This window comes from Triticum urartu, chromosome 6A (genome assembly GCF_056163025.1).
Source record: "Triticum urartu cultivar PI428250 chromosome 6A, HENAU_Tu73, whole genome shotgun sequence".
NCBI lineage: Eukaryota > Viridiplantae > Streptophyta > Magnoliopsida > Poales > Poaceae > Triticum > Triticum urartu.
The window spans coordinates 305,058,510-305,074,591 of record NC_141878.1 but is presented as its reverse complement, the minus strand read 5'-3'; the positions used below and the strand labels follow the sequence as shown (position 1 = coordinate 305,074,591).

Genomic DNA, 16,082 nt, shown 5'->3' with positions numbered 1-16,082 from the left:
TCGCCAGCGAGCCGGCTACGGACATGGTGTCGGTTGGCTCCATCGACCCGATGCTTGTCGACTCCGACACGGCGTCGCTCGACACGTTCCCCACCAACATGGTGGTCTACGACGAACCGCTTCCTCGCGCGGACAACGGCGGCAGCACCGTCATGGAAGTGCTCGTCATCAGCCACGTCGAGCACTCTGGTGGAGGGGTTCAGGAACCGCTGCAGGCGACACTGCTAAACCTGGCTGCGCCTATACCCGAAGACCCCGACGCCGAGATGTTGGAGGAGCACCGCATCCAGCTTGTCGAGAACGCCAACTGGCTGGCCAGCACGAGACGCCTTTCGGAGGCCTAACAGCGTGAGATGGATCATGACGTTGGCGGCATGCCGGCTTCTGGTGGGCCTAGCCGCATTGGCACGATCAAGCAGTGCGGCGCAACCATTGCCAGCATGTTCGGGGCGGATCGCCCCATCTATGCCACGCCCGCAGAGCACATACGAGCAGCCCACCAGAAGGTGACGAGATAGCCATACATCACAGGATAGCCATACATCATCTTCCACATCGGCTGTAGACGAGATAGACACGCTCGAGGGTGACGAGCGTCGCCACATGACAGAGCACGTCTAGCAGCTCCTTGATGCGGCTGCCGTGCAGCGAGAGGCCGGCTGCCGCACTCAAGCACCCAACCGGCGAAACAACGACCCGCCTCCTCGCCGAGATCAAGGCGCGACATCTCGGACGCCAACTCATGGCATTCGCGATCGAAGAGACAATGAGCCGGTTGCCAGCCACAGCTGGACTCGCATCACCATCGAGCGCAACCAAGACGGCCGCCCAAGAGCAGTGCAATGATCGGACGACTATACACCTCCCCCACCACGAAGGGAGAGGCGCGTTTCCCCGCCACCTGTTGACTAGCCGATACTTGGCGACCGCGTTGGCCGTCGGGAAGGAGTCGGAGAAAACAATGCCCACCACCGGATCGACCGCCTCAACCGATACCTGGTGCTAGAAGAAGAAGACGTGTTGGATCCGCCTTGCTTTGGCCCCCGCATCCGAGATGAGCCCTTCCCCAAAGGGTTCACACTCCCCAGAGATACACCAAAATACACCGGCTCCGTGAAGCCAGAGGACTGGCTGGTCGACTACTCCACGGCCGTCAGCATAGCAAACAGCAACTTCACCAGCTCATACAAGCGGCCTCCCAAGCCCCGCCAGCTCTCCTTGTGCGTCCAAGGCCCCAACGAATCAACTCGCGACTAACTCACGCGTTGGGCCGAGCTGCACAACTCTTGTGAGGGCGTGCATGAGGTGCAGGCTATCGATTACTTCACCACCGGGTGTCGAGAAGGCACCCTGCTCAAGCACCGGCTTCTCTGTGACGAGCCGGCAACCCTCGATGAGCTACTGATCATAGCAGACAAATACGCCACGGTCGACTCCTCCATGAAGGCAGAGATCCATGTTGACGCCTCTGGAAAGGTGGCTCCCCAAGCTCCTCAGACCCCGGCTAGTGACACCAATCGGCATCAGCAACAGAATGACCATAAGCGCAATGCCGCGCAGCCGGTTTCCACAAGCCGGCAAGTGGCGATAGTTGAAGACCAGTAGCCGGAAGGGCAGCCTCCTCCCAAACGCCAGAAGGGTGGCAAGCCCAACTTGTTGCCCGCCTTCTCATACGAGCAGACTCTAGATGCGCCGTCCAAGTTCCACAGCGGCGCGAAGCCGTCCAACCACACCACTCGGAAATGCCACTGGCTCACCAGGATCTCCAAGGGCGATGGACTCCAGCCTCCTTCGTCTGCTGGCCCACCGCCTCCTCCTCCCCAGCAGCCGGCGGTCTGGCCAGTCGGCGCAATACAAGACAACTATCCCGAAGAGCATGGAGCTTACGTCGTGTTCACCAGCATGGCTGACGATAAGCACAGCAGACGGCTGCGGCAACAAGAAGTAAACACAGTAGCATCAGAGACCCCCGAGTTCATGCATTGGTCCGAAAAGCCCATCAGCTGGAGCAGAGCTGACCACCCAGGGGTGATACCCTCCCCTAGTTTTATGCCCTGGTCTTGGATGCCACCTTCACAACAGAGAGGCGGGCTGCTCGCTTCTCCCTAGTTCTGATAGATGGCGGCAGCAGCATCAACATCCTGTACCGAGATACTATGGAAAAATTGGGAATCAAACAAAGACAACTTCAGCCCAGTCGGATTGTATTCCATGGCATAGTTCCTGGCCTTTCCTGCTCACCAATGGGCAAGATTCAGATGGATGTTCTCTTCAGAGACAAAGATCACTTTCTTCGAGAGCTAGTGTGGTTCGAGGTGGTGGACCTTGAGAGCCCTTATCATGCGCTGCTTGGCTGGCCTGCTCCGGCCAGTTCATGGCGGTCCCCCACTACACTTACCTCAAGGTGAAGATGTCGAGCTCCAAGGGAATCCTGACCATAGCCGAGGACTATAAGAAGTCGTCCGCTTGTGCTGCAGACAGCATCCGGCTAGCCCAGTCCCTCGTGATCGCGGCTGAGAAGCGGCTCCTTGACTGGGTTGCGGTGATGGCAGGCAAGAAGCCGGAAATGTCGCCCAACCCCAAGGAGTTGGAAGCTGAGGGCTCGTTCAAGCTGGCCAAAGAAACAAAGAAGATACCCTTGGACCCGGAGCACCCGGAGAGGCACGCTGTCATAGGTGCAAACCTTGAAAGCAAATAGGAAAGTGAGCTCATCGATTTCCTCCATGTGAGTCGGGACATCTTCACATGGTCTCCCAAGGACATGTCGGGTGTTCCGGTGGATTTCGCCGAGCACAAGCTACATGTCTGTCCCGATGTCAAACCGTTCAGGCAGCCCTTGCGCCGTTTGTCAGAAGAGAAGAGAAGAGTCATTCGATAAGAGATAGCGCGGCTTCTAGCCGCCGGCTTCATCATGGAAGTGTTCTTCCCAGAATGGTTAGCCAACCCAGTTCTTGTGCTGAAGAAAAATAAGTAGTGGCACATGTGTATTGATTATACCAGCCTCAACAAAGCTTGCCCAAAATATCCATTTACCTTGCCAAGAATCGACCAAGTGATAGACTCCACAGCAGGATGCGAGCTGTTGAGCTTTTTGGATGCGTACTCAGGGTATCATCAGATCAAGCTGAACCTGGCCGACAGGCTGAAGACCGCCTTCATCACGCCATTCGGAGCCTTCTGCTAGCTAACCATGACATTCGTCTTGAGGAATGTCGGCTCCACGTTTCAGCATTGCATGCAGTGTCTCCTCAAGCAACTTGGCAGAAGCGCCCACGTGTATGTGGACGATGTTATGGTAAAGACGGAGAAGCGTGGCACGCTACTAGAAGATCTCAAGGAGACCTTTGAGAATTTGTGCCGCATTCAGATCAAAGTCAACCCAGAAAAATGTGTCTTTGGAGTACCAGCCGGCCAACTCCTTGGCTTCCTAGTCTCAGAACGCAACATAGAGTGCAACCCTGTGAAAATCAAGGCCATTGAGAGGATTGAGGTACCCACCCGACTGCTGGATGTGCAAAAATTCACCGGCTGCTTGGCATCCATCAGCTGTTTCATCAGTCGACTGGGCGAGAGGGCTCTTCCCTTGTATCAGCTTATGAAGAAGACCACTTTTTTCGAGTGGAACAACAAGGTGGATGAAGCTTTTCTCCAGCTCAAGAAGATGTTGACCACTCCGCCTGTCCTGGCGGCCCCGGTTGCTAAAGAGCCCATGCTCCTCTACATCGCCACCACCAGCCGGGTGGTCAGCACAGTCATAGTTGTGGGGCGCAAGGAAGACGGCAAAGCACTACCAATCCAGAGGCCGGTGTATTACCTGAGTGAAGTATTGTCCGCCTCCAAGCAAAACTACCCCCACTACCAGAAGATGTGCTACGTCGTGCATTTCACAGCCAAGAAATTGAAGCCATATTTTCAAGAGCAACCAATCATTGTTGTCTGCACTGCTCCACTCGCCGAGATCATTGGAAGACAAGATGCTTCGGGCCGAGTGGCCAAATGGGCCATAGATTGGTCCCCCTACACCATCTACTACAAGCCTTGCACCGCAATAAAGTCCCAAGCACTGGCCGACTTCCTCGTCGACTGGGCCGAGACCCAGTACCTGCCACCAGCGCCGGACTCCACCCATTGGCGATGCACTTTGATGGTACCAAGACACACACCGGTCTGGGAGCTGGCATCGTCCTCACCTCTCCCAAAGGTGACAAGCTCAAATATGTGTTGCAAATCCATTTTGCCGCCCCCAACAACATAGCTGAATACGAAGCACTCATACACGGGCTCCGGCTTGCCAAAGAACTCGGCATTCACCGGATCCTGTGTTATGGTGATTCTGACTTGGTGGTCCAGCAGTCGTTAGGCGATTGGAACACCAAGGATGATAATATCGCAAGCTACCGATTTCTCGTTCAGCAACTCAGTGGATACTTTGAAGGGTGCGAGTTCCTCCATGTGCCACAAGACGACAACGAGCAACCCGATGCTTTAGCACGGATTGGCTCTACCCGACAAGCAATACCAGCTGGCGTCGCCCAGCAACGCCTCCTCAAACTGTCTGTCAAGCCGTCACCAGAGTCAGATTCCATTTTCATGCCGGATCCTACTTGAGGACCCCGGCAGCCGGCGCGGGGAATTCGGTAGGTGGCTCGGGGACTACAACAGTTGCACCAGACCCGGGGACTTCAGAACCCCGGCCCGGGGACTGCAGCAGTCGGCCTGGGGACTTCAGAACCCGGCCCGGGGACTACGGCAGTCGGCCCGGAGACTTCATCGACCCAGCAAGCGGCAGCCGACTCCAACCCGCCGCCTCCGCCCAACCACCCTCGTGCAAGCAACAGTCCTAACAGCTGAAGAAATAGCAACACCTTCCTGGGCTCAACCCATCCTCAACTTTCTGGTAAATAAAGAGCTGCCGACTGATGAGATCTCGGCCCGGCAAGTGCAACGCCGGGCAATAGCATACACCATCGTCACAGAGAACTTGTGAGGCGCAGTGTCACTAGTGTGTACCAGCGCTACGTGGAGCCGGAGCAAGGCCAACTAATCCTCAAAGACATCCACCAAGGCGAGTGAGGTCACCATGCAGCCTCAATATCACTCGTTGCCAAAGCTTTCCGCCACAGTTTTTTTTGGCCGACTGCTCTAGAAGATGCCAAAGACTTGGTCCAGAAGTGTAAAGGGTGCCAAAAGTTCAGCTCCAAGCCACATCTGTCGGCTTCTACACTCAAGACTATCCCCATTGCCTGGCCCTTTGCCGTTTGGGGGCTGGACATGGTGGGACCATTCAAGACAACATGTGGCGGCATGACTCATCTGCTCGTGGCAGTGGACAAGTTCACTGGGTGGATAGAGGCAAAACCAATTAAGAAGTTGAATCGTCCGACTGCTGTGACTTTCATCTCCGACATCACCATCCGGTATGGCGTACCACACAGCATCATCACCGACAACAACACAAACTTTGCCAAAGGCGCCTTGGCTCGTTTCTACGGGACGCAGGGCATCCCACTGGACATAGCATCCGTTGCCCATCCACAGTCAAACGGCCAAGTCGAGCGAGCAAACGGCCTCATCTTGTCCGGCATCAAGCCCCAACTGGTCAAGCCTCTAGAGCGCTCGGCCGGCTATTGGCTCGACGAGCTGCCGACTGTCCTGTGGAGTCTACACACAACTCTAAACAAGTCAATCGGCTTCACACCTTTCTTCCTCGTCTACGGTGCTGAAGTCGTCATCCCGACGGACATAGAATTCGACTCCCCCCGAATCACCATGTATACCGAGGAGGAAGCAAAAGAAGCACTAGAAGACGGCGTTGATTTGGTGGAAGAGGGTCGGCTGTTGGCACTTAGTCGGTCCACCATCTACCAGCAGAGCCTACGCTGATACTACAATCGGAGGGTCAAGCCAAGATCCTTCCAAGAGGGAGACCTTGTGCTTCGGCTGATCCAGTGAACAGCCGGCCAGCATAAGCTCTCGGCACCTTGGGAAGGCCCCTTCATCATCAGCAAGGTGTTGGGCAACGACTCCTACTACCAGATCCATGCTCAGAAGCCTCGGGCATGCAAAAGGGACGACTCCGGCAAGGAGACAGAGCGGCCATGAAATGCAAACCTCCTTCGAAGGTTTTACATTTGATGCAGTCTGTACCACGCCAACTTTTGTATTAAGTATAGAGACTCCGGGTCCCCCGAGAAAAGCTCGGGGGCTATCCTCTTTTATCTATATGATAAGTATTATGCCTATCAATGTGTTATTTCATTATTCCACCTGGCACTGGGTTCGACTAGTTGGCCCGGGGGCTCGCCGCCTTGTACTATTCAGTGCTTCCTGCAGCTGGATAAGTAGTGTGTTAGCACCTAAGCCTCCTCCTGCCAGAAGGCCGCAGCTCGCAGAGCGACTGTCCGGTGGGCAGGAGTTAAAGGCAGAAGGGTGTCCGCATGAAAATGGTTAAGGAACCAAAGCATGCACATAGTCCAAGCCGGTTTCCCGCCCCACCGACCGGCTACTAAGCAGCCGGTGTCGCGACCGGATTTTCAGGATATATTTCCCAGAAAATGGTCCTTGTGCCCACCAGCCCCAGGATTACTGTTAGCTGATGAGGCACCAACTTGATACAGAAATTCCAAGCGAAATACAAAATATGCAGTAAAAGACCATTCTGGCCTATGAGTACAACACAAGGTTTCTAGTGGCTGATGGCGGAAGCGGTTTGTGGTTCATCAGCGTCTATGGGACTCCATTTCCCATAGGAACAGCTGACCTGAAAAACTCCTATCTTCGCGAGGCTGCTATCACCATTGCGTTGGTTCCGGGGCTGTCATCGTGACACACCTCTCCATGCAAGAAATCTGGCCAAGAAAATAGCCAGGGACAAGCCAGTGAGTACTTTGAATTTACTCGCAAACATTATGAACTCAGGTATAATATAACGCATGATAATCATGCTCTGGAATTTTCCATGATCACAACGTCAGTCACGAAATAAAAATCCATGATGCACGCAAGTAGGTTATTCATGTCAAACACGAATATGCATTCAAAGAGTAGAAATAGAATGCACCGATCGGGTGTCTGAAGCGACGCCTCGAAAGGATAATAATATAAAGCATGCCTCAGTCGGGTGTCTAAGTGACACCACATAGATGGCTTACAAATAAAATAAATAACAAGCATGCCATAGTCGGGCGTCTGTGCGACACCACATAAAGGGATTATAAGTAATTTAAATAACAAGCAAGCCACAGTCGGGCGTCTGAGCGACACCACATAAAGGGCTTATAAGTAATTTAAATAACAAGCATGCCACAGTCGGGCGTCTGAGAGACACCACATAAAGGGCTTATAACTAATTTAAATAACAAGCATGCCACAGTCGGGCGTCTGAGCGACACCACATAAAGGGCTTATAAGTAATTTAAATAACAAGCATGCCACAGTCGGGCGTCTGAGCGACACCACGTAAAGGGCTTATAAGTAATTTAAATAACAAGAATGCCACAGTCGGGCGTCTGAGTTGACAACTTACTGAACCATACCCTACCTATGGCAGGGACAAGTGGTAGTACGAAACAAGTATGGGGGTTACTGGAACAAGACTCGATCTACGGTCGACTCAGGAGATTAAGGCATTCCCTGCAAGATTAGTATAACAAATATATTTCACACCAACAAACAGAATCACTACTCATCATACCTCACCATGCCTTACCGGACACAATCGTCTCAACGAATTATTAGAGACAAGTTCATGTCTACCCAAGACAGAGACTTTCCCAGATTCTTCCCGATAGGCATGAAAGGCATATGAGGGTGATTACTATCAGAAGCATATCAAATTCCAACAGCAAGGAATCATCATTATGCACTCATGAATATGATCATAACACCACATAAAATACCGAACACTTCATGTCAAGGTGGTGTCGTATTTGCATCGAACGACACTCAAAAAATATTATGCCGGGGTTTAGAATGCTTGCCTTCAAGAGTATGCAAGTGGGGGTGCACTTTTTGAAAGTTGCTTCCTTCTTCAAAATCCTATTTTAAGAAAATTTAAATTAACACATATTTTCAAAACAGTACAAAAAAGTTGTTTGGAAAATTTTCAAATAAATATGGAAATAAACTAGATGAAATCTGGGAAACAACAAAAAAAGAATCAGGTCAAACGGAGTTATATTTAAAAAGTTATAGCTAGTCAAAGATTCAGTCAAAATCCGTTTTTAAATTAAACAAAAAAAGAAAAACGGTTCGAATAAGAATACGCTTTCGAGACACAGAAGATGTACTCCTATGTTTTATGTTTCCACTTAAAACACGTCCGCAGAGCTGGGGTCACTGGCAGGTGGGGCCGTCGGGTCAACTGGTCAGGTTTGACCAGTCGCCCGTGCCCTCCTTCCTTCTCTAGCCGAGTGGTGGCGGGGCTCCGGCGATTGCCGCTGACGAACGGCGGCTCCCCGCGGGATTCTCAGGGCGGGGATGGATCCTCTGGTCCAGGGCGGTCCTCCCAATGGTCGATAGGCTGCCAGGGGTGGAGGGGGTCGCTGGCGGCGAGCTCCGCGGTGGACGGTGGTTTCGGGTGGATCGGGGTCTCGAGCTATGGTGTCTCCCGATCGGGCTAGAGAGGTGGGGCGGCTCCGCACGGTTGAGGATAGTCGGACGGTGGCACTGGAAGAACTGGGGAGGCCCTGCTCGCGACGTATGGCACCGGAGCATGGCGGCGGCCGAACTGGCCGGAGACGAGGCAGATGGCCTCCCTCCGTCGATTGCTGGCTATGGGAGCACTAGGGAGATGGCCTGAGGTCGCCTGAGGGTGTGGTCGAGGTCGGTTCCCGCGGCTGCGGATAAGAACGCTGGCGAACCGCTGTTCTGTTGCTGGCAGGGCGACGTCGCGGCGACGGGCGCTAGCGGACGGGCTCGTGGATGAGCTGGAGCTGTTCCAGAGGGCAGCTGGCGGGCGGCTGTGGCTTGGGCGGCGCTGCCCTGGCAGGGGCGTGTTGCGGACACCGGCGTGCCACCAAGAGGGCTCTAACGGCGGCGCTGTAGGGCGCCAGGGGCGGCTTGGAGAGTTCTGGTGAGTGGACGAGAACGGGGCGCGGCCCTGCGGACGAGCAAAGGCCAGGGGCAAAACACGGTGGGTCGGTTGCGCGCGTGTGCAAAACGTGTGCTCAGCACGCACGCTACATGCTTGAGAGAAAGCCAGGGTGGCCTAGAGGGCTTGGGTGAGGCTGGCAATTAACAGGTCCAGGTTAGAGGTTGCTAGGAGATTAGTGGACATGCTGGTTTGTGGACAGGGGCAAGATCACAGTGCAAACATAAAACTATGCCAAAGCTATCCATGAACACAAGGTGCTCGACAGAATGCCATGGGCATCTATGCATCTCTTCTCGTGGCTCAAATCTCCAGGTTGGGATTTCTTTAGGTGCAAGTGATGATGGCAAGGCTATTTGGGCAAAACCAGAAACTTGTTAGTGCAAGTTTTGCAAATCTTCAGTTCTGGACAGAAAGTGAAGGGCATTATTGCATGGACCAAAAATACTCCAAAGGGTCCAATCTCCTGGACTTAAGTGTTTGGTAGGCTGGTCTATAAGCAGGAGAAAAATCAAGGCTAATATGGCAAGATAAAACATGGTTGCAGTACAAAACACCAAACTCGACCCGAATGAAGATGAGGATGATTTGCTCAAATTTTTTAAAGAACACCAATGGGTTTTTGCATAAAGTTGAATTATACACTACTACTAACATCCCCCAATTTTGGTGGAATTTTTGAAGAAATATTTAAATAGGTTGTAGTGCAAATGGAACTCTAAAAGTTATGAAAAATCATTTTTTAAAGAAATAAAGCTCAGGAAAAATAATTGTAGAAATAATTCCACTAATAAAAAGAAATGGTCTTGGGAAGATATACAAGTCCAACAATATTTTTGAAAGGTTTCCACCTAGAAGGAAAAAAACTCAAAAATTCAGAGGGACAAAGTGATCTGAAATTAAAAGATAAAACCAGAAAATAAAAATTTAATTTCATGGCAAAATTTTCATTAGTAAATCAAGGTCAAAATTTTGGGGTGTTCTGTTGGTCTTGTAAGTCGTTTGAATGTTACGCAATCGCCCAAGTCTTGATAGGCTCCTCGGCAGCTTGCATTAGACCAGAAAATGTTTTTAATTGACTTGTCCTTGTCCACTTGGATGTCATAGAAAAACTCATCATTTATTTCCTTCATGTCTTTGAAGAATGAAACAAGTTTCAATACATCATCCAAATCATCTTTCCTTGCATTCATGGCTTTCCTGCAAATCACATGCAAACATGCATTTGTTTAGTTTTTGCTAGCAAAGGGTTGTGAGCTAGGATGCTATTTTACATTGCAGTATGTGGGTGTTTGAATACTTACTTGTTTAGCAGGTCTCGTTCGGTCATGCTTAGGAAGTAGCTTCCATCTTCATTTTCAGATAGCATGGACATGATTGTTGTGTGCTTGACATCATGGTACTGGAGGAGCTTTACTTACTCCAAAATAGTGGGGTCATAATTCTTGTGTGAGTGCAAACATACCAGCATGTCATCAGTTTGCATGAGCTGGTGATTATGATTGTACTCAATGTCCACTGCCACACATGTTTCATCCTCCTGCACCTTCACCCTCATTCTTCCATTGCAGCCCATCCACTACGATGTTTTGTTTCGCTTCCTGTTGGCCTCTGAAACAGAAGATGTGTGTATCCCTTGGAAGGTGGAAACAAAATACTTGTGGTTGTCATTTCCACCTGTCTTCCTGATTCCAAAACCAGCGTGTCTGGCGTATCTATTATAAAATTCCCTTGCTTTTTCTACATCTTTGAATTGCATCTTTAGTCTTGGTATTGGATAATCCGGTAGATCCGGCACTGTAGAAAAAGAAAAAATAATAATCCAAACAACACCTTAAAATGCAGTTTATGAACTTGTTATCCTGGAGGGAGCAGAAAATATGCAGATAATACAAGATGCATATATAAATATTTTTTGTTTCACTTACGTGCATATATGGTCGCAACTCCGCCGGTGTCGGCTGCTATCCCTCTGGGATGGGGCATGGCAGAGTAATCATAGCAGGATGCAGCAGTGGATCACGAGGAGGAAGGAGGGCTGAAGATGGCCTCTCTCTTGGTTGCGTCCTTTTTGCTTGAGGTGGTTGTGGAGGTATTGCAATCCTAGTCTTGGTTTGCTCTTTTGTTTTGTGAAGCAATCCATCTACCTTATGCCCCATACAATTCTGACTTATAGCAGCAGCAGGATCCAACGGTGGTAGTGTGCAGAGCACTCTCCTCCGTGTGTGTGTTGCTGTTGGATTTGTCCTGGGATCCGGTTTAGTTGCTTCGCTTTGGCATTGATGAGGCACACTAGGATAACCTCCAGAGTTAAACGCAGGACTTGAGCTAACCCCCTCCTCCATCGGCGTGCTTGGGAGTCTACTGGTGGATACAAAGAATCCGCAGGGGATTTCCGGCGTCACCCAATTAGGTGGAGGCGCAAACTTGTGCGGATAGGGCTGTGACCCAGCATCTTGGAAGTATCCGTGTGTTTCGGGTGTCATCCATTTTTGGTCTGGAGCAGGTTGGTAATGCTGTTGGTGCGTTTGAGGTGTGACCCATTGAGGGGGTGGTGCAACGCGTACAGGCTTTGGATTGTGTACTTGCTGCTGGGAACTTCTAAGCTTCTTCATGCGTCTCTCGTCTTGCTGACATAAAAGAAAAAAAGTCTATTAGCACACAAGTTATATCTGCATTTACCTTTTGTACCTGAACTGAGCACCCTTCACAGAATGAACTTCACATCCTATTTTTTAGTTCTACAATATTTGATTACTTATATGTACCTGAACTGAGCACTCTCCACAACCTGAACTTCCTTTTTTGCAAAGGGAAAATACTGTCTACAGTTAAAAAACCTGAACCTTCATGAGTTTTTGAAGGGTTGGACTCCTAGTGCATACCAACCCGACCTTCATGTCATATCACATGCATGTTCTATTTTCCTTTTATTTTCTTTGCACAGAACCAGACACATACCAACCTGAACTCTAGCACACTTACTAGTTGAACTTCACATGGCTTTTGCACATGTGAATGTGAATGCAGGCAGATTTTATAGTGTTTGTAGCCTGGACTAAGGCTCACATACTACCTGAACTTCACATGCCTGTAAGTAGGCAGGCAAATTTTACAATGTTGTTTTGTAGCCTGGATTGAGGCTCATACACTACCAGAACTTCACATGGTTGTAAGCAGGCAGGCAGATTTTAAAAAACCTTTTGTAGCCTGGACTGATGCTCACACACTACCTGAACTTCACATAGCTGTAAGCAAATAACAAACCGAAGGAAGAAGTTCAATCATACCCTGGCTAGAAGGTCGGCCAACCTTTTTCCAGCAGCTGATAGGCCACCTTGAGAAGAATTCGTCATGGAGGTATGAGAGGAATTTGATGGCAATCCATGTCTTGTAGAGGGCGCGAAGTTCATCTACACGAAGCAAGAAGGTCAAAGAAGGCAAGATTGAAGAAGAAGGAAAAATTGGGAGGAAGTTCATGTACTGTTGCCGCTGAATTTGAGGTCACAGCAGATGTCGCCTCCGCGGAGGAGTTGCTTCGTTGGTCGCGCCGCATGCCGTAGCTTGCATCGGGCCAGTCATCTGGCCTACCAAGGCTTCGGGCGGTGGCGATGGGATGAGGATGCGGCTTCCTGAAGTCCATGGCAGCTTCGCCGCGTCCAGGCGACGCGGGCTCCCTCGCGCCGGTGGCCGCCGTCGCTCGCTCGCCCGCGTCGGTGGCCGGCCAGGAGCTGGAGACGGAGGAGAGGCGGCAGACCCAGCCGGCCAGGAGCTGGGGAAGGAGGGGAGGCAGCGGATCCGGCCGGCCAGGAGCTGGGGAGGCGGCGGCGGCGCCGGTAGAAGGTGGAGGGAGGTGGGGGTTTGGATCGGGGGAAGAGGGAGGTGGGTGTCGTGTGGGAGCTGGGGGTGGGCTTTGTTGCGTTTTGGTTAGTGGCAGTGGGGTGGTTCGGTTCGCGGGGCGGTGCGGAGAGAGGTGTTATCAGAATAAGCAGTTTTTGTTATTAGAATAAGAGTCTTAAGGGTGTTATCATAATAGACCCACCCTATATATATAGGTTGCTCGCCATTGAGGCGAACGCACGATCATGTCGGGGGCCCGATATGCATCCAGTTGTGCCGCATGCGTTGCCACACGATGTAGTTATGTGCGGCATGATGGAGTTACGCGCTGCAAATTAGAACTGCCATCAGGGCCTGCCGATATTCCTGGCCGTCCGGCTTCCCCTTTAATTCCGCGGCCTTTATAACCTTAGTGTCTCCAACCTTCCGATCGTGCCCCACAATAGAACAAGCACACCCACGACGACACATCGAGTGGGGATGTCCAGCGCTCTAATGGAGTTTGGCGAGCATAGAGTGGAGACCCACGCGAGGGAGACGGATCTCTCGGTGGTGTACACCATCGACCCGGCCGTGGTGGACGACTACATCAACAATGTTGTGGAGTTGGTTGCTCGAGACAAGTACAAGGTGGTCAGGATCGTACTCCAATACACCACCGGTCATCCCGACATATATCAGAAGGTTGTCGTCGCCCCATTGTGTGTGGGCCATCATGTCCTCATCTACAACTACTGCATGGCCACAGAGCCTTGCGACTGTTTCAACAGGTTTATCAACAGCATCGACTACACGTTCGCCACGGTGGAAACCACCGACGATGTAAACACTCCCAGTGTTACGGGCTTGGCCTGCAAGAACCTTGTCGAAATCCGTGACCACTACAGGGTCTGGGGCAGCACGAAGAAGGACTCCCTGGTCGAACTCGCCTCGGCCATCATCGACCCCTACTACGAAAAGATGAACCAGGATGCCCAGAGAACAAGTCCCCTATCCTGGCACAGGGCCTGGATGCGGCAACTAGATGAACCTCACCTCTGGTTCACGGCCAAGACCATGTACACATGCTACAAGATCCACAGGCGGATCGTTGACATGAGGAAGTGCCTCGTTACCCAAATCGATGAGCCCGGATCGAGCCACAAGCAGAGCAAGGGTCACAAGAAGTAGATGATGATCAGATGATCATTTATGCTCGTTAATCATGCATGTAATGCTCATTATTTTGGGGAGGAAGCCCGTAGGAACCATGTAAAACTTGCAACGAGATCTACACCCACCCCCACCCCGGCGATCTCCACCCCCTTCCGGCGATCTCCTCCACTAGCCACGAAATTCTAGTTCCCTTCCAGTGGATCTCTTCGGCGCTCCGAGATGTACACGTTCATACCCATCTTCAATGGGTTCCATGGAGGGTTCCACCCTTGGCTTGGACTTCTCCAAGGGTTTGGCCTTTGCGGAGAAGGTTTTCAAATCTATGGGCTTTTCGGTACACCCCATGGAGGACTCCTGCATCTTCACCATGGTGGTTTCGTTTGGACGCCACAATTTTCGTTTGAACGAAGATTCCATGGCTGCGGCTCTGGAAGTCTCTTGCAAGGTTGTTGCCATGATTATTCTTCGCCTTCGGTCTTTTTCTTGCGATCAATTCAAATGTTATTTTCATCTGTGGAGTAACGGTGGTCCTAGTTGGAGTCGTGAGTTCAAGATCTGGAATTTGGAGTGTGATGCTGAGTGGATCCTAGTGAGTCCCTCCAAGAGACGTGCTGCACTTGGGGTTTTAGCCCTGCGTTCTAAGACATCTAAGTCTTCCTTCAAATCTGCTCATTCAATTGGCAAAAAGCTCTCATTTGCAGTTTTTCAGAGCTATGGTGCTTGCCAGGATTATCGTTATCCAGCTATGGAAAGTTGCATTCGTGATATTCAACAGGCGGGATACTCAATTTCTTCTCATGAGCGGGTTATTATTCGTCCAACATTGCTGGCGACTCTCCGGTGGACGTCGGCGAGACCATCTATCTCGTTTGGTACGGTGCATGATCTTAGGCCCCACGCTGATCGCACGCCACCCATCTCGGGCGGGAATTATGTTCCTTTGAATGAGGACGTGTTGGGCCATGTTGGGCCCGCTTCTGTGGCCTCGGAGGGCCTTGATCAGTCATCATCCTCCTCTGAGGTGGGTCGGGCTTTGCCGGTTTTTTTTGGGGAGCAGCTGGATATCCCCTCATCTCAAGAAGCAAGGGATGATTTTGATAACTTAATTTCTGGTATGGTTGATGAAATCTCTACGTGTCAGAAGTGCCTTGAAAAGGGTCACTTCGCTTCTGCATGTCCATCTACGCTTTGGTGTATCTCCTGCCTTCGGTCTGGTCACGTCAAAAAAGATTGTAACAAATTTGCTAGAATCTTGGGGCTCATGTGGCAAGCCAAGCCCGTTAACGCTCCGTCTTCCGAGGCGCGCTGCGGGAATATCTCTCTGACAAATCCTTTACCAAACTTGGACCTCCCTTGCACTTCCGCATTTACGTTGTCGTCCAGTTCCATCAGCCCCGGCCCCAAGACACCACCGACCTCGCCGCCTGCAACCCCCCCCCCCACCCTTGCACTCGCCGTCTTTGGAGGCGGAGCTCCCGACTCCGATGGCCAACTTCCATCTAGATCCCCTGCGGTACGTACCTGCTGGTCACCATATCGTTGATGGTGGAGAAGACCGTCTGCCGCGAACCTTTGTGACGCCACATATCCCAATTGTGTGCCGCCATGAGGAGTTCATGCTTGCGGAGGTAATGCCTATTCCTCAACCAGATGAGATTGGTGCTACTAGAGAGGAAGTAGTGCAGTGGTTGCAAGGGCATGGTGTTCATGTTCGGTCAGCCCAGCCTTGGGTCCGGTCTGTTGGGCTTTTTGAGCTTAGAGATGCTGCCGTCAGATTTTCTTTGCTGCAACTTCCGCCTCAGCCACTGGGTAATGACCGTTTTGTGCGATTTATGAAGCATGACGAGGGGGAAAACTTTAGGGGCGTTCAGGGTTTTCGTCAGGGACTTCTTATGTTTCTTGGTATTCCGCTGGACCTTCACAACACTGAATGCATTAGGGCAGCTGTGAATACTTTAGGCAAATTTCACCATTGGATCAGTGAGGACCCCTATTT

General features: G+C 51.2%; 1 protein-coding gene across 1 annotated transcript; it reads left to right on the top strand.

Annotated features, from left to right (window-relative positions):
• The first annotated feature begins 2,374 nt into the window (after positions 1-2,374).
• Positions 2,375-2,698, top strand: LOC147965086 (uncharacterized). Its single transcript, XM_087530283.1, has one exon. The coding sequence runs from the start codon at positions 2,375-2,377 to the stop codon at positions 2,696-2,698; it is 324 nt and encodes a 107-aa protein (XP_087386409.1).
• The last annotated feature ends 13,384 nt before the right edge of the window (positions 2,699-16,082 follow it).

Coding starts and splice junctions, on each gene's coding strand:
- LOC147965086 (XM_087530283.1), top strand. CDS start 2,375: ATGGCGGTCCCCCACTACACTTACCTCAAGGTGAAGATGTCGAGCTCC.